This window comes from Dasypus novemcinctus, chromosome 21 (genome assembly GCF_030445035.2).
Source record: "Dasypus novemcinctus isolate mDasNov1 chromosome 21, mDasNov1.1.hap2, whole genome shotgun sequence".
Classification (NCBI taxonomy): Eukaryota; Metazoa; Chordata; class Mammalia; order Cingulata; family Dasypodidae; genus Dasypus; species Dasypus novemcinctus.
This window is the reverse complement of record NC_080693.1, coordinates 30,855,121-30,870,604: the sequence shown is the minus strand read 5'-3', so window position 1 is coordinate 30,870,604 and position 15,484 is coordinate 30,855,121. Positions and strand designations below refer to the sequence as shown.

At 54.6% G+C, this 15,484-nt stretch overlaps 1 protein-coding gene across 30 annotated transcripts in view; it reads left to right on the top strand.

Annotated features, from left to right (window-relative positions):
• Window positions 1-15,484, top strand: part of RAP1GAP2 (RAP1 GTPase activating protein 2) — a 244,631-nt gene that overhangs the window by 158,119 nt on the left and 71,028 nt on the right. Inside the window, exon 1 of one of the 30 annotated variants that reach the window (XM_071210416.1) lies at window positions 10,761-11,024. The exons of 28 other annotated variants lie outside the window; for them this stretch is intronic. In XM_071210416.1, the coding sequence (XP_071066517.1) occupies window positions 10,818-11,024 (207 nt within the window). In that variant the 5' untranslated portion in view covers window positions 10,761-10,817. Of the gene's footprint in view, window positions 1-10,760; window positions 11,025-15,484 lie in introns of those variants that run through there. One more of the 30 variants, XM_071210413.1, reaches the window with a different exon arrangement.

Below are 15,484 nucleotides of genomic sequence, written 5' to 3'. Positions count from 1 at the left end.
CTCCTTCTCTGCTGCTTGGGTTCCTTTCTCCTTGCCCCACAGCTTGGATGCCACCTCCCTCATGAAGCTTTCCCAGATGCCTCTTGCCAGAGGGCTGAGTGCCTATGACCGGTGCTTTGTATTGTTTGCTCTCTTGTACAAAAGCACCTTACACAGGGTAATGCTAGTGAAATCCTTTTATTCACTTCGCAAATATTTTTTTTAAATTTTATATATCAATGTTACAAGTTACTCTGTGGACACAAGCTAATAACTATGATAACAATAAATCTGCTTTGGTCCGTGGTTACATTCCCCCCTTTTTGTTCATGCCTTAGTGTTGAGGGGTTTGGGGTGATGTCCGCTCTGTAGATCTTATGGGGCAGAGGAAAGGAATTGTTTTGCTAGGAGTTGAAGAGACACGTTGTTTTTGGGATGGGGCTGGTCCCTCATCATCGTTTTGCTCGTTGTCCAGGGCATCCATATTTACTGAATGCCTGCCGCGGAGCAGGGCCTGGGGATACAGTGGTGAACATGCCCCAAGAGATTGCTGCCCTCAGAGCTTACCTTCTAGCAAGGGAGACGGACTACAAGTAAGAGAATAGTAAACGCATTGCAGCTTCTTTTAGGTGCTCCGAAAGCCATACACAACCATGGCATTTGGACAGTCATGATTGCAAGGGTGGTTTTGAAAGTCGCCCTCTATGGGGGTCAGGGAAGGCCCCCCAAGGCAGTGACGTTTAAGCTGAGCCCTGAGGGATGAGAAAGAGTGGCTGTGTGTGTGTGAAGAGCCATGCTGAGTGTGTCCAGGCGCAGCAAATAGCAAGTGCAAAGGCACCGGGGCAGGGAAGAGTCAGCAACTTTTTGAGGAACAGAGGGGAGGCCTGGGTGGCTGGAGAGCAGTGAATGTGGAAAGGTTGTGGAGAGAGGCCAGAGCAGGCTCAGCCTCATGGGCCTTGGAAGAGGGCTTGGATTTTAATCAGGAGAGTGAGGTCATTTATATCTGGCCGCCACATGGAGAATGAATTAGAGATCAGCAAAAGTGGAAGTAGGAGGAGCGGATGTAGCTCAGTGGTTGAGCACCTGCTTCACACGTATGAGGTCCCAGGTTTGATCCCTAGTACCTCCTTTAAAAAAAAAAGTAAGTGGGAGACTGTTGTGGCAGTTGGGGTCAAAAAGCTTGGACATGGGGGGTTGGCAGTGGAGGTGGAGAGGAATGGATAGATTTGAGTTTTGTTGAGGAAGTCGAGACAGTGGCATGTGCTGATGGATTAGACATGGGAGGTGAGGGAAGGGAGGGATCTAGATGTCTGGTCCTCCTAGGTGGGCCTTGAGCAACGGGGGGTTTGGGTCCCATTTTAGCTCCAAGGAGAGGTCAGGGTTAGAGTTCTGTATGTGGGAGAGTCAGCATAGAGGTGGTCTTAAGTCCTCGGGAATGTCCGGAGATTGGGGTGGGGGTTGGGGTGGGAGTCGGGGTGGGGAGGGGAGGAGGGCCAGGCAAGGCCTGTCGGTGGAGGAGCCTGCAGGGAGTACTGGCAGTGAAAGGCCTCCGAAGCCGCGCCAGGCGAGCAGGGCTGTGGAAGGAACGCTGCGAGGAGGGGCGGGGGTGCCGGAGGTGGGGAGGGGGGCTTGGCTCTGGGGCTTGGCACGTGGGGTTACTGGCGATGTCGACAAGAGCGGTTTTTGAGGGGAGCTGGGGGCAGGACTGACGGGCAGCGGAGGCAGGAGTCCTGTCACGGCAGGTGTGCGGGACTTCCCAGGAGCGACCAGGTGGCCAGGTCATGGGACTCGATCCCCTGCAGCTGGAGGGAGGCTCCCATGGCCATAGGCACCCTGCGGGTGCACTGCGTCCCCGAGGCAGTCCAGACCCCCGCTGCCTGCTGTTTCCAGGAGAGGGTGGCCGTGGGGGCGAGTACCTGGCCTGAGGCTCGTTGGTTCACCCAAAATCACATGTGGACTCCCTTCTCCTGGGGACATGTCCTATCCCCTCAGCCTGGGAGAGCAGGGTCGTGCTTCCAAGCCCCTGGTGACCGTTTTATTTATTTCATTTTTTAAGATTTATTTCATTTATTTTCCTTCCCTTCCCCCTGTTGTCTGCTCTCTGTGTCCATTCACTGTGTGTTCTTCTGCCTCCGCTTGCATTATCCAGCGGCACTGGGAAACTGCGTCTCTTTTTTTGTTGTTGTTGCGCCATCTTGCTGCGTCAGCTCTCTGTGTGTGCAGCACCACTCCTGGGCAGGCTGTGCTTTTTTCACACGGGCCAGCACTCCTTGTGGGGCACCTCTGCATGGCACGGCACTCCTTGCACATGCAGCACTGCGTGTGGGCCAGCTCACCACACGGGCCAGGTGGCTCTGGGAACCCTGGACCCTCCATATGGTAGGTGGATGCTCCATCAGTTGAGCCACGTCCGCTTCCCTGGTGACCCTTTCAGAGGCCATGTTTTCCCTGGCCAGGCGTGTGGCTGAAGGACCCCCCAGTTCAGTGAGAACAGGGCTGTGCTTGGGGTCAGGGCATGTCCCCTGCTCTTTGGGGAGCTAAAAGGGCCCTGGAAGTGCCTGGGGCTGTCAGAGGCCAGCTCTCTTTTGATATGTCTGCTTTGCAACCAACTGTTCCAGCTTTGTCCATCCATGTTGCCAGAGATGCCCCACCTGCAACTGGACCATCCACACGGCTCACCAGGCCCCCTGGTGGCTGATCCATCAATACCAGATGGCAGCCCAGGGCTGGGGCTGTGGGCTACTGGGGAGCGGGGACCAGCCCACCAGCTGCCCACTTGGGCCTCACCACTCTGTCCACTTCTGGCCCCACCACTCAAGCTCCCCTGGAGACCTCCTCAGTGGAGAGCAGGGAACGTGGGGCCGGGCTGCCTCCCTCCACTCCAGCGAGGGCTTCTGTGGCTGGCAGCGGAGGCTGCTCTGTTTCTGTTTTTCCAGGCCGGGGTCGGGAAGGCGGCGCCCGCCCTTGGAGCCCTGCGCCAGCACTGCCCACGCACCCCTGGATGCCTTCGTGTCTTTTGGCGGAAGAGGAGTTGGACTGCGAAGGGAAGGCTGAGGTCCCTCCCTTCGCCTTCCCTGACCCTGCCTGCCTCCCCAGCCGTCTGCCTCTGAGTAGGGGACCACTGGGCAGGCAAACTAGAAGCAGCAGCAGATAAAACTCTGCTTTTCTCAGGAGGGCGCGGGTCCTGGCCTTGGGGCCCGTAAACCTCACCTAGCCGGAGGCCTGTGTGCTTGCCTGAGTTTATTACATGTGCGTGAGGGTGAATGGGAATGTGTGGGTAGCTCTTTGTTGTATCGTTGGTGTGTTTTGTGTGTCTGCTAGGGGGTGGGAGCTGTGGGTCTCTCGGTTGGTGCCAGTGTATTTGCAGCTGAGCAGTTCCTCCAGCCCGGGACAGCTGGGACTGGGATCCCCAGCACAAGGCCCCTACCCCAAACCTCGTTAGAGCCTCCATTTGCCCCAGCAACCAGTTCATCAGCCCCAGCTGGCAACGGGGGAGGGGCAATCCTGGTGTCTGACATATGGTTTATGGGGAAGAGAGCTGGGTAGCGTCAACATCCCAACGCGGTTGTACATGTATAATTAGGCTGTTTGGAGCAAGGGGACTGACTGTTAGAATCACTTGGGGACCGGCGCATTTATTTATGTAATCATTAACTAGAAGACTGGGAAGGAAGAGAACATGCAATCTGCAGACCTCCCCTTCCTGCAGGTTAGCTTGAAATGAAACTCCCAGGGGGAAGGGAGGCTGGAGCCCCAGAGCCTCCTTCTGCCATCTCCTCATGGCGAGCGGAAGCCTGGGATCTTTTCGGGGATGCCTGGGAGTGGGCAGAGTTGTGATGGACTCAGAGCCATCTCTCAGGCACTTCAGAAGCATAAGCCCCCCCCCCCCAAGTCACCAGTTTCCTATGACTTCTTTTTCTGATATTGCCATTTGTTTAGCTAAGTCCGTGGTATAGCCCAGTAGCCCCAAATATACATTGATTCATTCAGCTCAGTCCAGTACATTTAATGAGCACCTGCTATGTGCAAGGCAAGGGACTGGCTCCCGCAAAATCCCAGCAATCTATTTTCCTGGGTGGAGGAGGGTGTTAACAAGAAGAGTCCAGATAATTGAAACTCTGATTGAGCTCAGCTCCAAACCTCGCTTGTGCCATTTACAAACAGTGCTGCTGTGGGCGTGGGGGTAGGAGCTTCGTTTTTCTTTGCCATGGAGAGAGGGGTGTGCAGCTGGGAACATCTCCTAGGCAGGGGCTGCTGGGGTGTCAGCAGCCTGCTGCTGGTGATGGGGAATCTGACAGGGTCTCTGAGCCCTGGGGGAGGGGAAGGGAGAGTGGAAAGATGCGTATCCCATAATGGGTGGGGAAACTGTGGCTGGAGAATGGAGAAGGCCTGTCAGCAAGACTTGTTGTATCTCGGTATGTGGTGCCTCCTATTTCAGAGATGGCGTGAGCCTGCCTCAGTCCACTCATCTCCCCGCAGCCCTTGGAGTGAGTGAGGCCGTGAACAGGCTGAGTCTCTATTTTGCAGATGGGGAAACTGAGCTCCTGTCACAGCCAAGTTGCTGGCAGGACTAGGGGGCCCTCCCCTTTGGCAGCTGGGTGTGCGCATGGTTTCCTGGGATGATGCTGGGATCTGCCAGGAGGGCCGTGGCATCCCCTGGGGGTGCTGGAAGGGGAGCTTCGGGCAGGGGCAGCTTCTGAGGCAGAGGAGCGGGAGCAGAAGCTTCTTTGGCTGCCGTCCTCCTCCTGGCTCAAGCCACAGCTTCGGTCCTCCTGGCTTAAGCCAAGGCCTGGACGAGGCAGGAAGCTGATGGGTGGCTCTTCAAACTCGCTCGGTGGAGAAGAGGGAGAGAGAAATTGGCAGGGCTCGGCGTGTTTCTGCTGCCCTTGGTTCCAAGCTCGGATTCCAGAAGAGCTGGGCATCGTGGCTGCAGTTTCCACTCTCAGAGAGCCAGGAGGAAAGAGGGCGGGAGGGAGGGAGAGAAGGAAGGGATGGGGGAAGGAAGTGCAGGAATGTGAGCCCTCAAGCAGGTGGGTTTCTGTGCATACCTTGCCTGGAGAACAAAGACCACCAGGGCAGGCAGGAGAGAGGGGGAGGTCAGGCACAGCCTCCCGCCAGAGCCAAAATCCGGAGGGTATGCAAGCCTCGCACTGCAGGACACTGCATTTCCCGGGACCACCTGGGAGGGAAGCAGAGGTTTTTTTCTGGGAGGTTTACACTGTCCTTCGTGCCTTCCCTGTCCCTTCGGGGCCTCTTCACTTCCCATTCCTCAGGAATGGACACCAGCAGGGGTGCTGGGATTCCTCAGCTGGGCCACAAGTGCGGCCACTGGTGAGACCACAGCCAGACTGTCCCTCTTCTCCCTCGCCTGCCCCCGGGCCTTTGCTTAGGCTGTCACCCCTCCCAGAGTGCCTCGCCCTTCAAGTCGCCCTGTAACAGGCCCGGCAGGGTGGATCTTAAATGACCTGGCAAGATTTACGGAGCGACTTTTCCATTTTCCGCACGGTGAGGCTTGGACCTGAAGCCGAGCCCAGCTTTCCTGGGAAGACTGGAAGGTTCAGGCCACAGACTGCGTCAGAAATGAAGCTGTGCCGGCGGACACCCCTAGGTCTTGCTTGGGGACTGTGTGGTAGTTCTCTGACGGCTCCCAGGTGTAGACACTTGGTTCCTTAGGCACCCTTGGGCTGGGAGCAAGCAGCATGCCTTTGTTCCAAGGTAGAGACAACTTGGAGGCAGGAGCCTAGCTGTTCCATGGGAAATGGGGCGGACACGGCACGTTCTTCCAGTACCCCTTGCAAACATCTGCATGGTCCCTGGGTTTCTCTCCTAACCACAGGCAGTTCCATTGTTCATTCTTCATTTCATCAAGTTTATACTTTATAAAGCACTTTCCCGTACTCTTCTGGCTCTCACAGCCACTCCAGAAGAGAATTACTTTCCCCACTTACAGATGAGAAAATTGCATTTAGAGAGAGAAAAATGAAGTGCTCCCTCTAGCCAGCTGGTAAGACACAAACCTGAGTCTTATGATTTCAAGTTCAATGTTCTTTCCATTACCCCAACAAATAATTACCGAGCACAACTAATTACTGACTATCTGCTACTGTATTTTGTTGTTTCTAAGACACATTTTCCCCCCTTTCATTTAACAACTCCAAAGTTGGGATGCATCTTACAAGCAATAGCATAGCATAGTTTGTCATTGGCAGTGTTTTTGCTGGTATATTTACAAAAAATAATGTGCAGCTTACAATGGACGGCACTCTAAATTTGGTGAAATCTGGTATGTGTATGACTCTGTGGTGGATAGATCTGTCTTCTGCCCTCTAGGAGTTTGCAGTTTTGGGGAGAATTCAGCCAAAAGCAGAACCGGATATGTACTTAAACCAAGTCATGTGCTCTGGGAATTCTGGCTGAGGGGTTGAGAAAGGCTTTGGGGCAGGCCTTCTTACCCTTTTTTGTTCCAGGGACCCTTTTGCCAGTCAGGGGAAAACCACGGACCCCTTCTCAGAATGTAGCAGCAGATAGTTTTATGACACTCAACATTGGTATGCTTTAAATTAAAATTTAGGATTATTCAAAATTGCGTTTTGCAACTTTCCCATAATTTCAATACCTGATAGCCTAACACGGTTCAACATCTCTTCAAATGGTTATTTTTGGCAAACATTTAGAAATCTGGGTTTTCCCACAGCATCATAAAACCGCTTCCACCATCCTTACTAACTTTTTTGCAGGCAGTTATTTATCCACTGCATTCGGAGCATGCAACATCAAAATAAAAATCATATGTAGTCCGCGGTATACTCTGTATCATTTAATAAATATATCACACCTGCACCAGCACGTCTCCACAAGAATCATGTTGTGTGTTTTTTAAAAAATTTTCAATTCAAGCTCATGGATCCCCTGGAATCTTTCCATGGACCCCTAGTTAAGAGCTCCTGCTTTAGGGAGGAGTAGGATTTGGACGACGATCAGTCTGCTCCCTCTGAGTCACCAGCTGGTCTCAACAACGTCCCCAAGCTCCCTTAGCGTGGTGGGGGCCCTGGGGCTGACCGCGGGTTTGTATCTCCCATGCTAGCTGCTGACCTGGGTATCCATCTCAGCCTCAGTTTCCTCCTCTGTAGAGTGGGGGTGATAAGAGTGCCCATCATAGGTGACTGGGAGGATTAAGTAAGAGAATAAGAGGGTATGCTGAGTGCTTGGCCAAGGGCCTGGTACATATACTAAAAGCCCCTCCCCCAATTTGTGACACTAATTCTGAACATTCGGCAGAGGCAGGCGCAGCAGATGTTTGCTCATCAGCTGCTGTAGCCCCGAGTTAGGCCCGTGGGTGTCATCTGTTGGTCTGCAGAAGGCCCCTGGGAGGGCGAGTGAAGACAGCAGGGATGCGCCGCTGGCGAGCTGGCAAGGCCGGGCTGCAGTGCTGGGGGGAGGCAGGTCCCTCCGTCTGACTCTGCGTGGGGTGCTCTCTGCCTGGACCCCAGCTGCTAGCTTCACTTCTAGGTGAAGATAAGCGCGTTTGCCTGTGTTGAGCGCAGAGGGCTGAAAGGAGGTCCCCAACCCGGGCTGGTCCAGTGGACTCGCTGCGCACGGGGTATTTTAATGCCAGATTGTTGCTGTTGGGCGCTCTTAAAAGGGGGTTTTTGGGTTTAGAAGGAAGAGAGGCCTCAGCCCGAGGAGGACCGGAGGCTAATCGGCAGGGGCTGTTTGCTCAGCCCTGCCCTCCCCGCCTCCTCCCCTCAGGGCCAGGGGCCAGGCCTGCCCGAAGTAAGCACTGCCTCTTCTGGGCTTGGCTGTTCTCAGAGCTCCCTCTCCCGGCCTGTGGGTCCCCCCGAAGCTGTACCACCCTGTATCCCCCCCATCTCTTGAGACTGCCAGAGTATGGTCCGGCTGTCACCACTGCTTATGGCCCTGACAGGGGCTGTGGGCTCCCTCGGCCGGGGTCTCCATTCTGCCCTCTGAGCTCTCATAGGCAAAGCATGTGTCTGAGGAAAAGTGGTTCCCCCCATCTCATTCCTATCTCCTTCCTCCTTTCCATTCTCCCCTCCTCTTCCCCTCCTCTCCCCCAGAACACTTGGCTCTGCTACTAATAGGCTGTGTGACCTTAAGCAGGTTGATTAACCTCTCTTAGCTTTGTTCTTGGCACTCCACCTTGTCCCATATTGGATGATGAAGAGGGTCAAATGGGAGGTGGTAAGGATGAGTCCTGGGCCTGGATACTGATTCCTGCTCCACCTTTGAATAGCCTTAGATGCAGGGCTCAATGCTCTTGCACCTCTGTGACCTGATCTGCAAAATGGGGAGAAGCTTCTGGAAAGTCTTCCTAATCTTTCCCTTTGCAGCACAGCCATTGCTCACTCCTCACTGCCTCTGTGGAGGTGTTGGCTTACCCCCACTGCTGCCCTTTTATTGGGTTGTAATTATTTGCTTCTGTGTTTGTCTTAATCATTAGACTTCATTCAGCAAATATTTATTGAGCACCCTACTATGAGCCAGGCACTGAAATTATGGAGTGAGTAGGCAAAACAATTAGACAAGAAATTACAATACAGAGAGAGAATTGATTCAATAGGGCACGTGTAGGATACCATGGGAAAACAATCCAGGCACGTGCAGGATACTTTGGGAAAACAACCTGGGCATGGGGTGGGAATCAGGAAGTCTTCCTGGAAGAGGTGATCTCAAGCTAAAGCTTAAAGGGCAAGTAGGAGCCAACCAAATAAAGGGGCGTTGGGTAGCAGGAGTGGGGCTGAGGCTGATCGTCCCTGGGTCCCCAGCCCTGAGCTAGCACCTGGCCTGGAGGAATCGTGAGTTAGTTCTCCACTCTCTCTTTGCTTGCTGCCTCTGGATGCATTTCTGCACAGAGGCAGGGATTTGGACCATGTAGGCTTGCTGAGCCCTGGGGTGCCCTGGCCAAGGGGGTTGCAGCAGTCCTTTGGATGCAGCAAGTCCTGGCTGCGCAGGGCTGGCACGTTCTTGGGGTCTGAGGCTGTGGGAATGGGCATGGCAGGTGGACTGGGGTGCAGCTCTGCTCAGTGACTCAGAGCCTCTGAGCATGGATGGAGCCAGGCCAGAGGCAGGTGCAGGAGGGACCTGGGAACCTTGTCCTGAGGAGGGAGAGGGGGGCTCATTGGGGGTAGGTCCAGTCAGGCACCTGCCTCCTCTCTCAGAGACAGGAAGGTCGACGAGCTTGACTGCATCCCACTCTTCAGATAATTTTTTTGTATCAGAATTTTAAGAGTTGGAAGGGACACTGTCGTCCTTCTCCCAGCTGGGCTTCCTCTCACACGTGGCTCCTCCAATGAGCGTGACGGCCCCATTCACATCCTAGAAACCCGTCCCTCGCCTCCTGCACCCCTCTGACCTCCAGTGTCACTTGAAAGCCCCCGGGATGGACCCGTGCAAGGCCCTTCTCCCCCTCCCTGGACCGAGCTGCACCCTCCGCCATCCCCCGGGGCTCCTCCTGGCTTCTCTGCTCCCCAGGGGTGCGGTTGATATTTCTGGAGCTCGAGCAAACGCAGAATGGGGCTGGGTGAAGGGGGCGCGGCTGTGGGTCTGGCTGCTGGCTGGGCGGGAGGGGGGAGAGCAGAGAGAGCTCAGCTTCCTGGGTGGGGCGGGCGTGCGGAGGGCACTTCTCATGCTCTTTTAGGGGCAGGAAAAGTGAACACGGCGCCGAGCTGGGAGGAAGGATCACGGTGGTACAGCTGCCGTTCCTGAGCGTCGTTTGTGCTGTGCCCTGCACCGGGTGCCTGGCACACACTGTGCCCGGTTCCACAGTCACCTTGCCAAGCGGGACATATTTCTCCGTGTTACAGATATGGAAACTGAGGCTCAGAGCCTGGGGAACCCGACCACCCAGCCTGTAACCAGCAGAGCCTCCGCATACTAAGCCCGGGCTGTGTCCCCGCCACCACACTGCCTTTCCTTGAGGGATCTAAAAATCCATTCCTCTCCTTCCCAGCGGGAGACACCGCTTTCTTCCCAGGGCTGGAATGGGCCTGAGGGCCCTGCATGGGCATCGAGTGGACATGTGTCTTAGTGCGGTGAAGAGACGGAGCCGGGTGTGGGCGCGCAGGGGCCGGGCTCGCCGGCCTTCCAGCTTCTCTCTTACCAGCCCGAGGTGCCTCTGGCCTTCGAGCTGCGGATGCCTTATGTATCTCCCCAAGCCATTTCCTTTATTTATTTTTAATTTTTCTTGTGGGATAGCCACAGGGCATGAGAACTGCTCTCTTTTTTAAAACTCATTAAAAAAAAATTAACTGAAGTAATGCATGCAATGGATTAAGCATTTTAAAAATCCAGGCTTTTCCAGAAAGAAGACAGTTCTCGGTGTCTCTGCGCCACCCCCTCTCAGAAACACCCACTTCTTACCCTTTTAGCTGCTGCTTCAAGCCTTTGACCCGGGTGTTGGAGGCCCTCTTAGGTCCATATGGACGCCTTGAAAGATGCGGCCATCTGATTTTCTTCTTTTTTTCACTTTTATTCTTACGGCACGTAGTGCTTCCCGATTCACAGAGGGGGAAATGGAGGTGTGCCGTGAGTCCCGCGATGGGTGGGACTGGTCCAGCGTGGCCTGCCCTGTCGCGCGCACCTGTGCCCCAGTCCCGCCTTCAAACTGGCATCTCGTGAACGGAGGGAAGGATGCTTCCCGCCTCCTGACTTTTCTAAGTCCCAAACCAGTCGCTTCTGCTACCTGCTAGCACGGCCCCTCTCCCTGGTGGGAGGGGGGTGCGGGAGCCCCTTGCCTTGAAGACGGATGACTTGTGGCGGCTCCTGGGGTCCCCAGAGAAAACAGCCCTGGCAAAGGAGGGGTCAAAGGTCAGGGCCAGTCAATGTGGAATAACAGCTCCGGGCGGACACCCAAATCCTGCAGTTCCTTGTTTGAGCTCAAGGAAGTTGTCCAACGTCAGCAGAAGCAGCAGCAGCCGGGGTGGTGGCAGCAGCAGCTGCAGTGGGTGAGCCTCAGGCTGACAGGGCCCCCCCAGCTCAGAAGGGAGAGGGACGGGCAGAAGATGATGGATTTCTTAAGGAACTTTCTGGTAAGTGCCCCCAGGCTGTGGAGCAATGCCTGTGCAGGCCCTGCTGCCCAGAGTGGGGGAGCCAGAGTCCCTCCTGCTGTCACCTGGCAGGGAGCCCCGGGCGGCTGTTTGTCCACCATGGGGCGTGGGAGCCACCCACCACTCAGGGGAACGAGGGACAGAGATCAGGGGCAGAGGGGCTGTGTGTGCAGGGAGGGGGCGTGTGGGGCATGGCACACAGTCAGGGGCCTGTCCTCCTGGACTGGGGGTCCTGCAGGGGATGGGGCAGAACTCACCTCTGTGCTTCTCCAAAACAGCTCATTGACCCTCATGCCAGGGCCTGATGGCCGCGCTGCAGGTGGGGTTTCCAGGGCGAGAGAGGGAGCAGTGCCTGAGCTGGGCATCCTCTGGGCTCCAGACACTCTGAGCTGAGCGGGCCAGCTGTGGGCCAGCCTGTCCCCCCTGTGTGCTGTGAAGCCTGGGGTAGCCCGGCAGGGTCTCTGTGCCCTGCCACAGAGCCTCAGAGCTGGGCACTTAGCGTGACGCTTGGGAGTGGTGTGTCAAGTGCCCACTGGCCTGCAGAAGTGAGGTCCTTTTCTGCCAAGCCGGGTTGTCCCAGGAAGCTCCTGGGATCCCCGCTTTCAGCTCTGCCAGGCCCTTTGTGCTCCTCCCTGGTGGACGCTGGGGCCCAGGCTGACTTGGCCGGGTCGGGACTGCCGGGCTCCTCCTCACTGACAAATCCATCTACGGTTGGCCACGACGTGCTGCTTCCTTTCCTCTGCTGCCCCTCTTTGGCTGCGTCCCCCTATTTTCTAGGGTACTCAGTTCAGGGATGAGTGGGGGGCAGGACACTTGTTGGGGGTTGTCTAAGGAGTTCCCCAATCGCAGCCTGTCACCGACTCCAGGGCAGAGGGTGAGCCTGGTGACTCCGTTTAGCAAACAGGTAGCCTGAGCCTCTGGACCCTGGCAGGGGTGTCACGGCATGCTGGAGGGATTTTTGTTGAGAATTGATGTCATCTGATTTATCCTTCAGAAAGACCATGTGGCCGTTGTTTGTGTTCGTTGTTGTTGATTGGAGAGGGACTAGGGGGCCCGGGAAGGAGGCTGCTGCATGGTCTAGACACAAGAGATGATGTAGATGAATGTGGCAGTGGAGGTGGTGGGAAGTGGTCAGACTCACAGGTGGACTGGTTGTAGGGATGAGGGAACAAGAAATCAGGTTTTTGTCCTGAGCTTCAGGATGGGTGGAGGTGCTACTCTCTGACATGGGAACACCGGCTGGGGTGGAGGAAGGATTTTTTTCATGTGATCATTCATTCATTTAAATTTTATCATGATAAATATATATAACATAAAATTTGCCACTTTAACCATTTTTAAATGTACAATTCAGTGGCATTAATTACATTCTGTGTTGTGTCACCCTCACTACTATCTATTTCCAAAAAGTTTTTCATGATCATTAACAAAAACTCTGTACCAATTAAGCAATAACCCCCCACCTTTTCCCCAACCCCTGGATCCTGGTCACCCCTAATCTACTTTCTGTCTCTATGAATTTGCCTATTCAAGACACTTCATATGAATGGAATTGTATAATATGTGTCCTTTTTGCCTGACTTCTTTTACTTAGCATAATATTTTCGAGGTTCGTCCATGTTGTAGCATGTATCAGAACTTCATTCTTTTTTATGGCTGAATAATATTCCATTGTATGGATATATCACATTACATATGTTTGCTCATTGATTGATGGCCATTTGGGTTGCTTCCATGTTTTGGCAATTGTGATAATGCTGTGATGAATATGGATGTACAAGTATTTGTCCAAGTCCTTCCTTTGAATTGTTTTGTGTATGTACCTAGGAGTGGAATTGCAGGTTCATATGGTAACTTGTATTTAACTTTTTGAGAAACTGCTAAGCTGTTTTCCACAGTGGCTGCACCATTTTATATTCCTATCGGCAATGCATGAGGGTTCCTATTTCACATCTATGGAGGAAGGTTTTTGAGGGAAAGAGTTAATGAGCTTTCTGTTTTGAACCTAAGTTTAAGATGCCTGTTAGATATCCATGTGAGATGCTGAGTTGGCAAACCCAGACAGAACTGGATTTGATTCTGGGTTCTGCCTTTGCTAACTGTGTTTGCTTTTCGCAGGTTGCTTTGCCACTCTGACCCTCCCTCCCTGGTGCTTGTGAAGTTTATGGGATGGCATTTGTAAAGTGTCTGCTCATCGCTCAGTGGTTGGCACTTCACAGGTGCCCACGAGAGGATGCCTTGGGGCTTCCTAAGACGTTGCCTGTATTACCTCATTTTCCAGCTCAGGAACATTCAAGGCTCCCTGTTGTTGAGGCAGAGCTTGGAACTGTGTCCTGTGGGCTGATTTGCCACTTGAGTGTGTTTCGTCTGAGCCACACTAGCAGCAGGGGAGCTGTGTTCACGGGGGTTGGTGGGGTGGGGGGGACCAAAGATGGGAAGGCGCATGGGTGGGGGGTTGGTGGGAGATGGGGGGAGGTTGGAACACCTGGTTCTGGATGACAAGTTACCACTGGTGGCTCCCGCTGGGGATGGCGTTGGCTGTCCAAGGTTGGGGGTCCAGGAACAGATGGTGCTAAGACGCAGGGACACTGGCCTGTCTGGACCTGACTCTCACTGTCCCAAGGAGCCAGCCCTGTCCACTTCGCAGGCCTAGGACTTGCTACCTGCTTCCTCCTCACCTTGCTTGGCCCATGGAGTATTCAGTCATGCAATCACCAGGTGTTGCTTCAGCATCTACTCTGCTGTGCAGTTCTAGGCCCTGGGGATAAAGCAAAATACGCAAAGAACCCTGCCCTTGAAGAGCTTCCATTCTGGTGAACCAGCCTTTGCAGTCTGGCCTGGGAACAGCCCTGGCACTTTCCTCAGGCCCTGGCAGCCAGGCTGTGGCCCGCTGGCCCTCACCTGCCCGCCTCTGAGCCAGGGCAGTGCAGCTGCTCGGCGGCTAGGTGGACATGGCCCCCATGGGTTCTGGCTTTCTCAGTTCTCCATAACTTCTTGGTATCTTTACAGAACTCTCCAGAAGTCCTTTTCTTTTGTGATATCTTTGCCTTCAGTGGGGACAATTACCTTGCTCTGACCCCTTTTCCCTCCAGTCCCCAACACTGCCCAACCCACATCTCCATCCATTTTCCTGGGACCCATGTGGGGTATAAAATACCTTTTCCTCCGTCCTTGTCTCATTTCAATGTTTCTCATTGCTATTGACATGCCTTTAGTCCCTCCTGAGTATCTTAGATAGATGTAGGCAGGGATAACGAGGCCATCACTACCGGGCACTGAGTGCTGGGCACTGGGTGTGTATTGGTCACTGGGCAGGCACTGGGCACAGTGTGCTGGGAGTTGGGTGTGTACTAGGCTCTGGACATGTGCTGGGAGCTGGGCGTGCATTGGGCACTAAGCAAGCACTGCACACCAAGTGGGTTCTGGGCATTAGTTATGTACTGGGCACTTGGCATGAACAGGGCACCACATGTGTACCAGGCAGATGAGTGTGTACTGGGCATATACTGGGCACCGAGTATGGACTGAGCATTGAGTGTGTATTGGGAACCAGGCATGTACTGGGCACAGGGTGTGTACTGAGCAGTGGGGGTGCACTGGGCATGCACTGGACATTGGGTATGTAATTGGCAATGTGCATGTATCAGGCACCAAGTGTGCACTGGGCATCGAGTGAACACAGCCATGGGCATGCACTAGGCACTGGGTGTGTACTGGGCATTGGGCATGTACTGGGCAGCAAGAGTGCACTGGGTATATACTGGTACTGAGAGTGTACTGGGCATTGGGTGTGTACTGGGGAGTAGGTGTGTACTGGACACTGGGCACGTACTGAGCACTGGGCATGCACTAAGTGTGCACTGGGTGTATACCAGGTACTGAGTGTGCACTGAGCACTGAGTGAGCACTAAGCCCTGGGCATGTGCTGGGCACCAAGCATGCACTGGACATGTGTTGGGCACTGAGTATGTACTGTGTACTGGGTGTGTACTGGGCACTGGGTGTGTACTGGGCATTGGGCGTGGACTGGGCACCAAGTGTGTACTGGACGTGCACTGCATGCAGCATGTACTGGGCACTGGGTGTGTGCTGGGTACTGAGATTGTACTGGGTGCTGGGTGCTGTCCTGCAGCTCTGCACCTGGCTCATGTCGTAACCCTTCCCCAGCCCAGTGAGCAGGTGCTATATCCGCCCGGCTCCAAAGCTCAGAGTGCTGAGACATCATCCTGGGCTGTGAGCAGTGTGTGTGGTACCTCCAGGAGTGGGGGAGACAGCCTGGGGCTGGGCCATGTCACCCAGCAGGGGCCTGGTGGGCAGCGGATGGGTGGCAGCTAGTGTCCCTTCTCCCAGGGTCAGGAGGAGGTGGGTCAGGGGAGGGTGCTGGTGGGGCCGCACGAGCTGGGCTGCAGCGAGGAGGAACCAGCAGCCACCCACCTGCGAGG